Here is a 17,284-nt window from a genome sequence, read left to right as displayed (position 1 = left end):
TCAAGCTGTTTGTTGTCAGTGTCTTGAGATCTACTGCTCACCAACTAAAGGTCTACTGTTAGATCCCGATCTACCTTTTGGGCCCCCATGATCTAAAACATTGGGGTTGCCAATTTGTTAGTCATCCCCAGTGATTATAACACTATCTATTTACTTTGTGCTGTCTTGCTGGCCTGGGGTACTTTACTTCACAGTGCAACCCCCCCCCCCTCCTGGGTATCACTTGTGCCAGACTGGTTGGATGCATGCACAGTACGGCAAAGATCTGGAAAAACTGCTATGAGTAGAGAAAATGGGGATGTACTTAAAGAAGAATTCAACCCTAATGTTAAAAAAACCCACTTACCTATAATTAGGTTAATAATGGCCACTGTGGCTGAATCATTAGCTAATGTAATGCAGGTAATAATAATATTTTACAGGTTATGTAAGGCTTTTGTATTATGATGTGAATGAGGAGTGCATTTCTTTGCCATGTATATGTAGAATGTGAGATGAGTCTTTTCCCATCTGACAGTGGTCAGAGAACCAAACATTCCAAAAAGCCTTGTTGCTGAAAATAACTAGGCTTCAGTTTAGGTAAATCCACTCACTTTCAAGATAGATTTTTAATCACAATAAGAAGGGTTTTCTAAATTGTACCTACGTCTTTGGAAATGTTACATTAAAGATACTATATCTCTTAAATGAAAAAAAAGTAGTATTCCATTAACAAGATACAAAACATCACTTTTGAAAGGTATGAAATCATCCTCAAAGCTAAAAATGTACTTCAAAGAAACAATTAATAAGGTATTTAAGAGTTATATTCTCATCGGGTTCTTTGCTCAAATGAAGTGTCAGTTTTCTGTGCCAACTAGAGAATAAGAGTGTTAAGATTTCTTGTTTCTGTCCTTTGCCTGCGACTTGGTTTCCGTAGTCATGACTTCAGTCCATTTATTTATTTGGCAGGTCTGCCCTGACCTTGACCAAACTAAAGCTGGCCATAGACGTGCAGATTTTAGCCTTGTATCTGACGAATGATCGGACGTTCCAATCTCCTGACCGTTCAGATTAAATAAAGTAGTAAAAGAACAAATCAGACAATGTACTGGCCTTATTGTTAGGATAATGCGAAGCGTTATATCTAAAAAATCGTAAAAGTTTAATGTGTCTACACGAGCAAATGTACTGCAGTGACAGCAACATATGAAGTATGTCCGACAAATAGTGACAGCTCTATGATTCGTCAGATAGGCAATACATGCAGAAAAATTATTGTTAGCCAACACAAATCTTTTAACCTGTCGATCGACTAAACAACCGATCGCCTTGGTATGAAAAATGTCTGGACTATCCACACACGGTCTGAAAAGCTATAAAACAATGTCATTGCATCTATGGCACACACAAGTGCAATGGGACTTAGTCTTATAAAAGACTAAAGCTGGCCATAGTGGCAATTTTCAATTTGTACGGTTTTCAAGGCCGTGTGTGGAGAGTCCCGTCATTTTTCGTGCCATGGCGAACGGTCGTTCAGGCGATCGGACAGGTTAGAAAATTTCTGTTGGCTACCGATAATATCTCTGCATGTATTGGCAATCTGACGATATCAGTGGGAGACTGTCACCAGCTTTTGTCAGACCTATCTTTCGTACGATTGTTGTCAGGGGCAGAATATCGTCTCTGATCTGTTCTTTTACTACTTTATTTGATCTGAATGGTTAGTGGCAGGTCGGGAGATGACACCGAAAGAAAAGGCACAGATCTTCAGATCCCCTTTGCCGCAATGCTAGGGGGACCCCTTTCTCCAATCCCTGAAGGAAAAGGACACCAATGACCTCCGAAGAGGTCCGTAGTCTTTTTGCCCAATCAGGGCAGGGTTCAGGGGGAGAAGGAGCATAATGGCCACACCTCCCCCCTAGACAAGCGCAAACCCGGAGGTACTGCACCCATCCTTAAAAGTGCAAAAATGTATTAAAAAAAATAAATAGGGAGAGGGGAATACAATTCATAGAAGTGTAGGCAGTGTGCTGCATCAGGCTATCAGCAGGAACCTTAGCCTGCATTGGTTTGCTCTTACCCTTAAAGGTGTGTGCTCATCCCTTTAAGGAAACTTATTGTATGTTATAGAACAGCCAATTCTACACAACTTTTAAATTGATTATTTGCCCTTTTCTTCTGACTCTTTGCAGCTTTCAAATGGGCGTCGCTGACCCCATCTAAAAAGCAAATACTCATGTATTGTTATTGCTATTTTTTATTACTTGTCTTTCTATTCAGGCCTCTCCTATTCATATTCCCGTCTCTTATTCAAATCAATGCATGGTTGCTAGGGTAATTAGGACCCTAGCAACCAGATTGCGGAAATAGCAAAATGGAGAGCTGCTGAATGATAAAAAATGAAAAACAATTGCAAATTGTCTCACAATATCACTCTCTACATCACATTAAAAGTTATAAAGGTAACCAACCCCTTTAATGGCAGTTTTTAGTTCTACCCTTTCCACCCATATATCATTCATTTAATGTCAGTGGCTTTGTGCTTTGTTCAATTTAAACTGCTTCTGGATTCTTTCTTATATCATAAAGTCAGAATTGGTCCTCCTAAAGTGGCCCACCATGAAGACTATTATGATGAGACCTCACGTGGTCTTCCAGACACCACAGAATAATTTTGGAAAATATTCCTCTGGGTATATCATGGGGCCGAACCTTTGTTTATGGATCGTTTGCTCGCGGTGTCTTGTGGGGAATGTAGTTCCGAAGCAAAGTCTGTGCGCTGTTACTAATGGGCCGGAGGACTACAACTCACAGGGTGCCTTGACAACGCATACGCGTCACATGGAATTCGATGGCCAATCAATGTGCCGAATCCAGTTAGCGATGTGGAGGCTCAGCGTCTCCAGTTCAAGGAGCTGGGTGTTGAGAGGTAAGTGCTTCGGTGCAGTAGCAGCGGCTGTAGCTGTGGGGTGGGCGCGTCTGTGTGCAGTCTGCTGCGATTAATGTGTTTAGGAGACTCTGCATTATCTCTTTGTAACCTGATACCCTCTGCACGACTTGTCCTTTCTTTCTGAGCATGTAGGATTGAAGATTGGGGCTGAAATATTGGATTTATTTGCCATTAAATCTGTGTAGTGTATATGGTCAAGTGAAGCTTGAGAACTCTTTAGGGTTAGGGCACACCTGGCGATTCGGGGAGATTTAGTTGCCTGGCGACTAATCGACTCTTCTTTGAGGCGATTAATCTCCCCGATCGCCTTCCCTCTGTTTTGCGCCGGCTGTAATGAAAAGTCGCCTGCGGTATGGCACACGCGGCGCTTCCCGAAGTTTCCTCGTGTGCCATGCCGCAGGCGCCTTTTCATTACAGCCGGCGCAAGACAGAGAAGGCGTTCGGGGAGATCAGTCGCCCCAAAGAAGAGGCGATTAGTCGCCAGGTGACTAAATCTCCCTGATTCGCCAGGTGTGCCCTTACCCTTAAAGGGGGAAGCTTTTTCTTTTGCATAATGGAAGAAAATGTCATTCAACTTTCCTGTAAGCAATAATTACAATTATTCAGTGGTGTCATTTATTTTGAAAGTAGTATTTGTTCGTCCACTTCTGCTGTCTGTGTCTAAGCTGTGGAACAGGGTTGTAGCAGAAAACCGTTCTCCTTCGGGTTGGTCAGTCAGCCGGCTGCTACCACAAGACATGAGTGGAGACCCCCCCCATTAAAAGTAAAGGCTTGAAGTTTGAATAGCATTGTTAACACACTGCTTTCTTAATTAATTATGAATCTCCACACCCCCACCCCATGCACAAGTGAATAAGTACCAGTGGATCAACTAGCAGGTTAAAACAGAGTTAAAAGGTTGAACTTGATGGACTTGTCTTTGACTAAACCCTATGACTAGATTGGCTGCACTGTTATGTTTATGCTCATAAATCCGGTAATCACTTGTACACATTAGTAGGGAGATATAAGAAGGACATAATGGTCATCTTGTGGTTCTTTGTTTATAGTTAGTAAAGCACTGCGTATCTTGACAGCGCTATATAAATAAATGATGATGAGTTAGTCCCAAGAGATTGAATTATACGAGGTTTCGCTCTTACAGGGTTTCTGTCATGTTTTGGTTTTTTTTCAAAACACATCAGTTAATAGTGCTGGTCCAGCAGAAATCTGCACTGAAATCAGTTTTTAAAAAGAACAAACAGATTTTGTTATATTTTAATTTTTAAATCTGACATGGGGCTAGACATTTTTCTGTTTGCCAGGTGTCCCCAGTCATGTGACTTGTGTTCTGATAAACTTCAGTCACTCTTAAGGGCTAGTCCACACGACGAGATTCGGGGCGACTATAAAAAATGCATCAAAAATGCATCACCGCGTGTGCATTAGCACAGGCGACTTTACATTGTAGCCTATGGGGAAAAACACTGAGGCAGTTCCCCGAATCTCCTCGTGTGGCCTGCTGCACTGCAAGTTGAAGTGATATCACCACCTTCCTCCCCCTACCCCCTGCAGTCTAACAATAGAACAATGGAAAGGTAACCAGACAACAGCTCCCTGATATAAGATAACATCTCATTGGTACAGTTGAGAATAGTACTCAGTAGTAAAAATGCAAGTCCTACTTAAGGGTCTGGCCACATGGGCAGATTCGGGGAGATTAGTCGAATAATCGGTGACTAATCTCCCTGGCTAAAATGAAAGTGGACTGGGGGCAGGCACTCGGATTGCTTCGTTTTCTGAAGTTTCCTCGTGAGGCAATTACGGGCGACTTTGGAAAACAAAGCTCTCCGAGTGCCTGCCCCCAGGCAATTTTCATTTTAGCCAGGGGTAGGCAGATCGGGCAGATTAGTCACCGCGAAGAAGAGATTCTGCCTGTGTGGTCAGAGCCTAAGGGTCAGGGAATAGTCGCCAGGACCAGTAACACTATTATAGCCTATGGTATGCTGGGCATAATCTCTCCTGATGTTTTCCAACCAACTGAGAAGCTTCTGACCATAGCCAGTCATGTAGCTCAATGGAGTCCCCCTGTGATCTGCCACAAAGCTCCGAAGTTACAATGAGTAACAAAGTACTTACGGTACAGAAGGAAAACCGAAAAAGAACCCCCAATGTATAAAAAAGTATATAATATGATGTGATTATATCTCTGTTTTCTTCACTTTTAGCAAACATGGATTCTTCTTGAGAAGTATCAATGTAAAGCCACACCTGTCTCTCTAAAGGGCTGAAAGCATCACCAAGGTAACTGTGCAGGTAAATTGCTGCATAAATACATCTGCTACATATCTGATTTTTTGTATTTTTAAATAATCTATTGAGTAACAGCTTTCCAATTTATTTTTCAAACAGCTTTCCAATTTATCTCAATTACACATTTTCATATGATTCAAAGTTGTTTGTAAATGTAATTGCTATTGGAAGGAGTATCTCATTCATTTTACAAGACGATTTTTTTGTGTATTGGGAAGCTGGGTTGGGTTACAAATTGTTTTTTTATGCAAAATACAGTTTTGAATTGACATCCCCCCTCTGAGTTCTGCTTTCCCAGTGTGACCCAAGAGCTGGTACAGTAACATAGTAAGTTAAGCAGTTAGGCAGGTTAAAATAGAGTTAAAAGGTTGAACTTGATGGTTGTGTGTATTTTTCAACCTGCCTAACTGCTAGTTGATCCAGAGGAAGGCAAAAAACCCCATTTGAAGCCTCTCCAAGGAAAAAAATCCTTCCTCACTCCAAGATGGCAATCGGACTAGTCCCTGGATTGACTTGTGCTAAGCTACAAGTTAGCTATGGAGCTATCTTCCATAACCCTGTATCCCCTCCCTTGTTAAAAAGCCATCCAACCCCTTAGCTATCTGATGTATCAGCCTGTACCACTGATTCAGGGAGACAATGCCACATATTCACAGCTCTCACTGTAAAAAAAAACCTTCCGAATATTTAGGCGGAACCTCCTTTTTTCTAATGATATTGAATCATCCTTCCGAGTCCTACCCGAAGGCATGGGCTCCGTTGCCCAAGCTGTTCCAGCTACCGCAGCGAACAGCTCGAACGGGTGGGTCCCCTTCGCCGAGCTAGGGAGGGCCACCACCCGCCCTCCGAAGGGTTTGGGGACGTTTGGACTCCCTTCGCCGAAGCTAGGGGAGTCCCGTCTACCCTGGGTTCTGCCGAAGCTTTCCCCAGGGCGAGTCATGGCCTGCGAGTCCAGCCAAAAGACCGTGACCCCATCCAGGGTGCTCAAACCAGACACAAAAAAGGTGCTGGAGTGGGCGGTGCAAGGCCATTGGTTGCCTTTTGCAAGGCTCGGGTTGGCAGCCAGAAAAAGAAAAGACTTCCCGCCCACCGAATGGTAAGAGTAAAGGAAGTGAAGCTTGATTAAGCATGGGTGCATGTGCATCTCCCCCGACTCAAAATGCAAGTCAGGGGCCACCCTCATGGGAGCACAGCGGCCCAGCTTTCACCAAGCTTCTGCTTCTCAGCCTAGTCCAGAGGACCAATGGTTTCTCCGTTCTTCAGATAGGATCATTAGAACAGATACTCCTCTTTGGTCTTGCCAGCCAGTGGACCAAGTGTTTCCCAAAAGGTACTACACCTGATCTTAGCCAAAATAGAATTCAATATCACTGTCTACCAAAAGCCATTACATATATTTTCTTGTGACCGACTAATTCCTTTGGGGGGCTTACATTATGGTGACTGTTCCTGTTGTTTCTTCCAGCACCCAATTCAGCACCAGGACATCTCCACGAGGGGCGGGTTTTCCAGAGGACGATCCGAGAAACTACACAAAGATGTTATGATGGACAGTTTCAAGCCACTCGGCTCTCTAGGTACATTCTTTACTGTTGTACAGAGCTCCAGAGACATAGTGTTACCATTTCTTGATTGCCTTCATATGAATGGAAAATAGGAATGTTTGCTAGGAAAAACACGGCCCCTGCTGTTCAACATGTTGTTTAACACACTATTGTGACATGGGGCTTGGATACAGATCCTATATAAAAACATTCCAAAAAATGCTGTATTTTAATGCCAGCACTAAAAAACAACAAGTAACAAGCATACAGTGTAACTCACCTTTCAAAAGGGGTTCATTACTTATTCAGTCCAGACAACTACCTTCCCTTAATCTGGCCACACAAGGAGAGATGCCGTCTTGTTTAATCATGTTTGTCAGAATCGGCTGACAAGTGAGTAAAAAAACTTGGCTGATGACTCCACAGATAATGAAAGTTTCAAAACATTCAGGATATTCACTGTTCATTTTCATCTTATTTTGTCTCCTGCCCAGGTTTTGCTGGGGTCGAGCCAGATTCAGTATTAAAGACTGAGCAAAGGGAAGCCCCGTGTATGAGTGACCTTCAGGACTCTGAGCAAAAGCAGTTGCCTGGAAGCCATGGGCACAAAATAGAATCGCCAGCGGTGGGTCCATTAGTGGAGAGAGCAAAAGGCAAAGACAGGGATTACATACGCAAGAATCAGATCAGGCCTAGTGTTGGAAATGTACAAGCAGCCCAGGAAGTAGAACCAGCTGGGAGCCATCTACAGGAAACCTGTAGTATAAAGCGGTGTATCGAGGATTCCCAGGAGAAGATAACGAATACACCACCGCCTTCCTTGTCTACTGGTAACTATCAATTTTATTATGTTAACATATCTTATAGCAGTACCTAAAACACGATACCCATCAAAACCCTCTTTATTCATACTGCTGTGTCACATATTGGATGGCACCAGGCCACGACTGGCAACCTGTGGCTTCTAGTAAATGCCAGAAGGGCTTCCATAGACTGTCACTATTTATTTGGCTGGTGCGGGCTTTTTGGGCCTCTGTGGGGGCTGTTTGGGCCCTGGGGTACCTGAAATGCCAGGGCCTATTTTGAGTCTCAGTCTAGACCTGGATGGCACAGTACTACAGTACATAACTAATTATCCCTACCCATAACACCTCTTTGGCACGTGCTGCATGTTGCCGTGCCACATATTAGCTTAACTGATTTTTTATCTGGATTTACTTAATGAGCCCATCCCAAAAACAGCTGGTGAATTATGAAAAGCAGAATGGCTGTGGTTGCCAACTACATTATGGCATTTTAATGTTTAGCTTTTCTGCAAAGGGCCCCAATAATCAAAAATACATGTACCATTGACCTACAGTATAGATCGATAGGCATAGACTGTTTATTTAAACCATTGCTCTTTTTCCAGCCAATTGTAAGCGAGGAGACTCTAACATACCTGGGCAGTCCCCAGACTGGACAATGCGAGAGTGCATAATAAAGGATGAATATGAATGGGACTCATGTCGGCAACATGACTCTCCAGAGAACTGGATGCTATCAGATCACTTTAACCAACCGGGTTATGTGAGGTGGAACATGGTGAAACATGCAGAGAATACCCACAACCAGGATGAAGGTGGGGGAAGCTTGGGCTGGGGCAGTTTGGAGCAGAATCAGAAGCATAGATTTCAACCGACAAACCCTGAAGAATATGGGGGTTATGTATGTACTGTGTGTGGAGACAAATTCACTGATAAAGCAGAGTTTGTAGTTCATGCCTGCAAAGCCAAGTTGTATATCTCCGCTTCATGTGAAGAAAATTTAGCATGGGGCTCGCAGTATATTACCAACCTGATAGGCCCCAATGGAAAAATGCTGTTTGTCTGTGGTGACTGTGGTAAGAGCTACGCCTACAGGTCCCATTTTGTTATACACCAAAGATCGCACACAGGCGAGAAACCTTTTCCCTGCACAGAATGTGACAAGAGCTTCACTTGCACTTCCCACCTTATAGCCCACCAGAGAACTCACACTGGGGAGCGGCCATATGTGTGTCCTGAGTGCGGGGAGAGCTTTACACAAAGCTCTACGCTGATTATACATCAGAAAATACACACCGGAGAGAAACCTTATGAGTGCAACGAGTGCCCTAAAAGCTTCTCGCGGCATTCTCACCTTGTACTGCATCAGAGGACTCACACAGGAGAAAAGCCCTATGCATGTACTGAGTGTGGGAAAAGTTTTAGCAGCCTCTCCAATCTCACCGCCCATCACAGAACCCACACCGGAGAAAAGCCCTACCTGTGTGTAGAGTGTGGGAAGGGCTTTACACAAAGCTCAGCTCTAGTTTTGCATAAGAAGATCCACACAGGCGAGAAACCTTATGAATGCAACGAATGCGGAAAAAGCTTCAGCCGCACTTCTCATTTGACTCTGCACCAGAGAACCCACTCAGGGGAGCGGCCATATGTGTGCCTAGAGTGCGGCAAAACCTTCCTTCGCAGCTCACATCTTGTTTTGCACCAGCGAACTCACACGGGAGAAAGACCATATTCTTGCAATGAGTGTGGAAGGACCTTCTCACAAACCTCACATCTTGTTAAACACCAAAGATCTCACTCTATAGAAAGGACACAGAGCCCCCCAAAGGGCGAAACCATTTTACCTATGAGGACAGCCAGTTAAGTTATTTACATGATCTTTGTCATCCAGAACTCTACAGAGGAAGTTTTGGAATTATCCATTGCACAAAACACTTGATAGTCTTGCTAGTTTTACTGTTGAAAGAATATAATAAGCATTAACATAATCAGGGAGACATTGGTGCATATGCTTTAATTCCCTTCAGTTACAGTGAATAGCTGAATTGCCCCGGTGGGAATCTAAAATTTGCATTTACTGCTTCCGAGGTAGGAATTTACAATGGTGAAGTTGAGAAAATGGATTCATGCCATAAAATCCAATTTAGTCCAAGTTAATTTCATTATTATTTTTGTGTTTTGGTTTTCAGCAGTTAGGATTGAATTACGAGTAGGGATGCATCAAATCCAGGATTCGGTTTGGGTTTTGGTCAAGATCCAGCCTTTTTCAGCAGGATTTGAATTTGGCCGAATCCTTGCGCCTAGCTGAACCGAATCTGAATAGGGAAATCACGTGACTTTTCGTCACAAAAGAAGAAATGTTTCCTCTTTTTCCTTTCGTGCCCCTAATTTGCATATGCAAATTAGGATTCGGTTCAGTAGTGGATTTGGTGCTTCCCTAATTGTGAGGATAAGATTCTATGACAATATACAGGGCACAGGCTAAATTATATATGTCCGGCATCTGTTTGTACTACTCATGCATTGTAATGGGTAATGTTTATTTTTCTGTCAATTATGAGGTCACTTATAAGGTATAACAATATGAATGGTTGAAGCCACCAAGAAGATCCATAACCATGTAAAGGTTTGAGGCTGCAGACTAAGTACTTCGGTCATTGAAGGTGACTTCCAATATAACAGGGAGTATATATTTTTTTGTCATAAGCAAACTTTCATGTGACATCACTAAGCAGCTTTCATATGGATACGTAATATGATGTGCATATAAGAAATCACTACTGCTACTATATTTTAATTTGTGATAGGTTTGCCCAGGTACGGCAACACATTGTACCAGTAAATGTTACCTGCATTGCTTTGGTTGCTGTAGGTAACTTTGTAGCTTTTATCACATATGCTGAAGACAGCATTCAACAATATTTTTCTGGGCCAGGCAGACATTGTAATCTGCACCACTCACACCACTTTCTGAATGAATCCCTTTTAAAACAGTGGCCAGAATCATTGAGTGCCATTGCCCTAAGCTAAAAACACAGATTTGAAACCTGCTGGTTTATCTTTCTGCTTTTGCTCTATAGCCGCCCTTGATAGACAAAGTTTCTGTAGAGGTTATTTGAGATAACACAACAGGTACACTCCTGTATCACAGTTATCTGTGAGTATGATGACTGTAAAACCTTGTTTTAATAGAATATTACTACATAAGTCTTATATCCTCTTTATTTGCATTACTGCACCAGTCAACGTCTCCGGTTTCACCGTTTTTTATTTTTTTCCACCGTGCACAACATGTACCCTTAAGCTGGTCTTACACGTGCCGCTAAAAGCTGCCGACAGACCGAGTCGCCAGCTTATTGGCCCATGTGTGGTGCCCTCCGACAGGCTTCCCATGATCTGTGTCTGCCCAAGAGTCGGCCAGATGCAGATCGAGCAGAGGTAAATATTAGGTTGGATCTTTGACCACATCTGTTCGTTGATGCGGTCCCGCGATCCGACTAACCGTATTGCTTTAATTATGATCCGATCACGATCGGATCAGTCCGATATCAACGAAACGAGAGGATCTCTGTCTATGGCCACCTTTAGCGATTCTCCTCCTTGAGATGGATATCCGTGTTGAACCCACAGAAAAAACAAATGTGTTCTGATCCTCTGTGAAGCATTGCATTGACGTGCACAAAATTTTGATCCATGTGTGTGTACAGTTTTTGGCACTGCCGCAAACAGTGATGAGGTGTCAGCCTTAATCAATTTCATACATAGTAGTGCGAGTGTGTGTCTTGTGTGGCATAGTGAAACTCTTATTTCAGTATTTCCAGAGGAAATTTTTTGGTAAGCTAACCACACATTTAAATTATTGTGTCACTCACTTTAGATGTAGATAACATGGAATGTTGGTGACTCACAGCAGCACTTTACCTAATACACTGGCCATACACAAACATATAAAAACCATTCTAATATTTGTATTAGGACATTGTGCAGCTTTTTTTTTTTTTTACTTTTGTTTCAAAAGGTGTGTAAGCTTGGAATTATTTCCATTTATAAAGCCAAAAACACTAATATTTATATTGCTCACAGAATACAATTTTCATAACCTGATTAATTGCAGGTGGTTTTATTGCTGAATACAGAGGTGTATGTCAGTGCTGTATTTTGGTCCGTTTCCACCCTAGGCACTGGTCCTAAGGACACCCCCCCCTCAGTCAGCCAACTGTATGTGACGTCACTTCATCTGCACCAATGACTCGGGTACTCCTCACCTCCCCAGCTCCACCTCCGTATTTAGAGAGAAAGGTCTGGGGAGATTTATTTTTTCTGTTTAAAAATGTTTATATATAGGCACCCGAGGGCTGCCCAGCTGCCACCCAGATCCTCCGGTGCCTGTATACCCTCCAGTTCCTTTATGTAAATTAGGGATGCACCGAATCCACTATTTTGGATTCGGCCGAATCCATCTTGGAAAATTCGGCCGAACCCGAATCCTAATTTGCATATGCAAATTAGGGGCACGAAAAGAAAAAGATTTGGTTCCTTGTTGCAACCTCAACAGCTATGCTTAAAAAATAATAGAATAAAAGCTCTCCTAAAGATACACAAATTGACAAAAAATTACAAAAGAGGGTGTGTAGTCCCTCCTTGTTAAGCTTTTGTCACATCCACTAATAGATAATTTATTTATGTGGTTGAAAAATCTTGTATTTTGTTGACTATTGTGGCCGAACGTTCTGATTCATCCGATATCACCCAGTGGGCATATCTGGTTAAGATCCACTCATTTGGCGACCTTGCCAAACGAGCAGATCTTATAGTGTATGGCCACCTTAAGTGCTGCAGGAGGACAGTGATGAGGAGCAAGGGGAGCAGAATCTTTCTAGAACATCTGAGATCAGCAGTCAATGAATTTCAGCCTGTAGAGGGAGAAAGTGGAGGAGAAAGGTCATCGGAAGCATCAGTTGTTGCAGGGACTTTGAAGTCAACCGAGAGTAAACAAAAGATTGTTGGAGGGTCCGGGGGGGGGCCGATAAAGTAATGACAGGATGGTATAGAACTGTTATCATTGTTTTGTTTTAAGCCATGGTGGTTCATATATGCTACTTGAATGTTAGAAGCATAAGGGCAAACGCAAGGAGGGCACCGATTCTGGAGCATATAGGAACATCAAATGGTGATATATTTTGCCTACAAGAATGTGGTAGAAAGAATAGCCCAGCTGAGAGGGAGTGGGACAAAGGGAAGGCTATATGGTCTGGGGATAAAGAAAATCACAGTACAGGGGTGGGAGTATTGATAAAAAGTGATAGGGTTAAAGTAATTAGTTTTATGGTTATCGAACCGGGTAGGTTATTAATGGTTAATTTGCAGATAGCAGGAAAAAAGTTACACTTGTTTAATATATATGCACCAACAGATGTGAAAAGTAGGACAGAAATCTTTAACAAGCTAAAAGTTTTTTTGCCAGGGAAAGCGCCAACAATAATTGCAGGGGACTTTAAGGGCTATTCCACACGGGGAGATAGCCAGGCGTTTGCGGTCGCGGCGACAAAGCGCCGCGACCGGCGCAGGCGACAGTTTTGTATGGGCGCCTATGTAAAAACGCCTGTGCTAACCACACGAGGCGATGCGCTTTTCAACAGTCGCCTGAAAATGCCTCGCCAGGCTTTTTCAGGCGACTGTTGAAAAGCGCATCGCCTCGTGTGGTTAGCACAGGCATTTTTACATAGGCGCCCATACAAAACTGTCGCCTGCGCCGGTCGCGGCGACTGCAAACGCCTGGCTATCTCCCCGTGTGGACTAGCCCTTACAGAAAAGAAGGACAGGGAAGGAGGAGGGGGGGATTGTTGGACGCATCTAGTAAAGTGCTAATAGAGATGATAAGGGTTTTAACTATGTCGATATCTTTGAGTGCGTAGGGCATAAGAAGGACAGGTATACATGGGAGGCAGAGTCTGGTAAAATAAGATCAAGATTCTTCAAAGGGGAAGAATACAGATTGTTTGATTCAGTGTTTTCAGACCATAAATTAGTGAGAGGTAAAATAAAGGTAGTAGAAGAGAGAGAATATGGGAAGGGGGTGTGGAAGTTCAATGTTACACTGTTAGAGGATAGTAGTATAAGAGAAGAATACTGTATGTAGCAAACTAGCAACTTATAAAGAATGGAGGAAGAGAAAGGAAAGGTTTGAGAGAATTATAGATTGGTGGGAGTGGGTTAAAGCAAATACATCAGTTTTTTCCCCAAAAAAATAGGGTAGGGAAAGGGCGATAAGGGGGAGTGAGAGATATAAAATAACAGTAGGTAGGCTGAAATATTTGTATAGCTTGTGGGCGAGAGGGAAGGAGGTGGAGCAGGACATAACTGAAGTAAAGAGGGAACTAAATAAAGAAATAGTGGAAAGGGGAAAAGATTATTTTCTAGAAAAGTATTAAGAATATTGAACGTGGGGGGGATGTACAAGATATTTCTTAAAAAGGGCATATAAAGGGAAAGAGAAGTTATTGGTGGTAAGAGATGAGAGAGGTGTTGAACAAAAAGATGGAGAACATGGTGATAGAGAGATTTTATGAAGACCTCTATAAGGAGATGTATAGGGATCAGGAGGTAGAGAAGGTTTTGCTGGTAGCCAAAGGGGGGAAACACCTGGGAGTGATGGTTTGCCAGTAGAGTTTTATAGTTTTATGTGAGAGGAGGTGAAGGAAGATTTGTTGCAGGCAATAATATGGATTTATGGGAATGGGGAATTGACAGATTCAATGAAAGAGGGTTTGATAACATTGATCTTTAAGAAGGGAGATCGGGAATTAGAGCCCAATTACACTGTTAAATAGTGATTATAAGTTGTTAGCAAAAAATCTTAGCAAATTAGTTATTGATAAAGTGATAGGAGAAGGGCAGGTGTGTGCTGTGCCAGAGAGAACAGTCCAGCAGAACTTAATTCTCATGAGAGATATAAAATGGGAAGTGAGTTGATTGTTACAAGTATTGATTTTGAAAAGGCATATGATAGAGTAGCACATAACTTCTTATTTAAAGGAGAACCAAACCCTTGCTAATAAAAACCCCTACCCTACATAGACCCCCCCCCCTACCTGCTCCCCCCCAGACTAGGTGGTACCTTTGGTAAATGCCCCTAAGTCTTTACAGATTCAGGCTGGTTCTTTGGTAATCTTCCGCTCTTCTTGGCCAAGATACAGAGGATGCTGTTTATATTTTTTAGGGGGCAGCATATGAAATATTGAAGAGGGAGGTGGTTAAAAAGAGCTGTGAAAAGAAAGGGTGGGACTTCCCAGATATTGAATTAGCACTGAGCATTGCATATTTTTCTTGGTGTCAAAAGGTACCAACAGCAGCACTTATGATATACTTGGCGGGATATGTATTCAGGAGAATGGGACTAAACCAGTGGAATAATAGAAGGTAAATAAGATTTCATTGCCCTCAATTCTATCTGCACATAAAAAAAAAAAAAAAAGTACAAGATAAATGATGAATCAGAGACGGTACGGAAAGATAGAAACGTTTGTGTGATTAAAGACAGAGCGGAAATGGGCTTAATAGAAGGCCTGAACCACGTTCAAACAGGGAAAGTATGGAAAGAGTTTAAAAAAGTTCAAATGCAAAGAAAACAGAAATAGTATGGTTAGGACTACAACAAGCATCACCTACAAGGGTATTCCAGAGGAAAAGAGGTTTAAGTCTAACAGACAAGTGTCCAAAAGAGGGATGTGATAACACAGAATCTATTATGTTTTAATACATTGACTGGCTGTTCTATGAAATAGATGTAAACATTTTTTGATTTTTCCTTTCTGTAAACATTTGACTTTTGTTTTAATAAAAAATAAATCTGTTCTTAGTTTAATATCTGATACGTCCCCTATCTGGGGAATATATATGAAATGGATTTTTGGAACAGGAAGATGGAAGTCGAGCTTGCTCTGTCCACTCCAACACTGGAAGAAGCCTGGCCTTCTCTGGAGGTGGCACCAATGCAGGAGAATGGAGCAAGTGTCGGCTTGTTTGCTGCAGGTGAGACGCCTCTATTTTGTATCTTACCTGTCTGTCTCCTTAGGGCAGAGACACCTGTGGAGATTCGGGGAGATTAGTTTCCCGGTTACAAATCGCCTCTTCTTCGGACAACTATTCTCCCCGAACTGCCTTCCTGCCGGCTAGAATCTAAATCGCCGGCTGGATGGCACTCAGATCTTTTCCGAAGTCGCCCGAAGTTACCTCGTGAGGCAACGCCTGCCGTCAAATCTTCCCGAATCTTCATTGTGTCTCTGCCCTTTAGGTGCCAACCCATGCAAATACAGGCTGCTGGGAGAAAGAGGAGCCAGGCTTCTGTCTTAGAAGATTAAAGGATTACAGAGTGAGTAATGCCTGTAAGAGACCACAGAAGTCGAAGAGACCGTGAAGGTTTTCTTCCCTGTGTATCTGTGCTGTTCTAGGTATGGAAGAACTGCTCTCCTTATGGTGGGAGAAGAGACTCTGTGGGGGGACTGCTTCTGCATGGACACTTTAGGTGATAGCTGATGGGCCTAGATCTTATGTGACATCAAGCTACATATATTATATATCTTATTGATTGTATTATGTACTAGTCATACTTACCAATCATTAAACTGATTTTTTTTCAATTTTTTTAAGGGGGAGTTCCCGCTCCACGCATCGACCTGGTATTGCAGTACCTCCGGGACCGGTGCACCCTTCCCTTACTTGTCCTAAGATCAGATCATAGAAGCCAAAAATATTGGAAAGAGATGGGGGCAAATTCACTAACAATCGTAGTTTCACCAGGCGCAACTTCGCCACACTTCGCCAGGCGTAGTTTCGCCAGCGCTACGCAAATTCACTAAAATCCGAAGTTGCGCACAGGGGTAGCGTAAGGTTGCAAAGTTGCGCTAGCGTTGATTCACTAAGTAAAGCGAAGTTACGCTAGTGAAGGCTAATTTGAATAGGGCGCCAAATTCAAATTTCAATGGAGGAATACGTATCAGCACTACAAATGCCTAGAAAACCTTCAAATCATCAAATAAAATTTTTATTTTGCCCTACACATGTGCCCACTGTCTAGGTAAATTGCCATGAGTCAGTAAATGTAGGGGGGAAGGAGGGGAGCCCCAAAAAATGTTTCGATCTTTTTCAGCCTATCACCCATAATGTAGAAAACACGCCAGCGTTTTTTGGGACTTAGAAAAAATTTTGACTTTTTTTGAAACAATCCCTATCTACTCTATTGCGCTTCACCAGGTCTGAGGTGGCGAAGGAAGTCTAGCGTAAAAGGTAGCGTTCAGTACACTGCGCGCGTTAGTGAATTTGCGTAGTTACGTCGCTAGCAAAACTTCGCCAGGCATAAGGGTGCGAAGTAACACTAGCGAAACTACGCCAGCGTTCGTTAGTGAATTCGCGCAGTAACGAAAATGACAAACGCTAGCAAAGTAACGCTAGCGTTCGGTGCTTAGTGAATTTGCCCCATGGTGTTGAGTAGTCTGGCTTCTTTTCTATAGAGTCCCTCCAGTGGCAATTGGGGAGAGCAGAGCAAGAGATTCGATTAAACCATAAAAGCTGAGAAGTTGTTTGGGTCTGCCTTTATGTGCTGTTGTTCAGAATGGAACTGCATTTATGCTGCTCTTCAACCATCCAACAGGTGACTCTGTGTGTGAGACTGCTGCCACTGTAATGGAACTGCTGTGATACAGTGGAGCCAA

The 17,284-nt window shown here is 42.8% G+C and overlaps 1 protein-coding gene and 1 pseudogene across 2 annotated transcripts; both read left to right on the top strand.

Moving 5' to 3' along the window:
- The first annotated feature begins 2,787 nt into the window (after positions 1-2,787).
- Positions 2,788-12,056, top strand: znf883l.S (zinc finger protein 883-like S homeolog). Of its 2 annotated transcripts, none has more exons than XM_041574398.1 (5): positions 2,788-2,911; positions 5,140-5,215; positions 6,690-6,801; positions 7,263-7,598; positions 8,180-12,056. In XM_041574398.1, the coding sequence occupies exons 3-5, from the start codon at positions 6,768-6,770 to the stop codon at positions 9,436-9,438; spliced, it is 1,629 nt and encodes a 542-aa protein (XP_041430332.1). In that variant the 5' UTR covers positions 2,788-2,911; positions 5,140-5,215; positions 6,690-6,767; the 3' UTR covers positions 9,439-12,056. The 2 variants fall into 2 exon arrangements, with proteins under 2 accessions (XP_041430332.1, XP_018088899.2); XM_018233410.2 differs by having other exon boundaries at positions 5,140-5,227.
- Positions 12,057-15,395: 3,339 nt separating this feature from the next.
- Positions 15,396-15,566, top strand: LOC121397844 (annotated as a pseudogene).
- Positions 15,567-17,284: the final 1,718 nt, after the last annotated feature.

This window comes from Xenopus laevis, chromosome 8S (assembly GCF_017654675.1).
Source record: "Xenopus laevis strain J_2021 chromosome 8S, Xenopus_laevis_v10.1, whole genome shotgun sequence".
NCBI lineage: Eukaryota > Metazoa > Chordata > Amphibia > Anura > Pipidae > Xenopus > Xenopus laevis.
Note: the sequence above shows the minus strand (reverse complement) of the source record. Positions and strands in the feature narration are given on the sequence as shown.

Coding starts and splice junctions, on each gene's coding strand:
- znf883l.S (XM_041574398.1), top strand. CDS start 6,768: ATGATGGACAGTTTCAAGCCACTCGGCTCTCTAG. Junction 6,802..7,262: donor CAAGCCACTCGGCTCTCTAG/GTACATTCTTTA, acceptor TCTCCTGCCCAG/GTTTTGCTGGGGTCGAGCCA. Junction 7,599..8,179: donor ACCGCCTTCCTTGTCTACTG/GTAACTATCAAT, acceptor CTCTTTTTCCAG/CCAATTGTAAGCGAGGAGAC.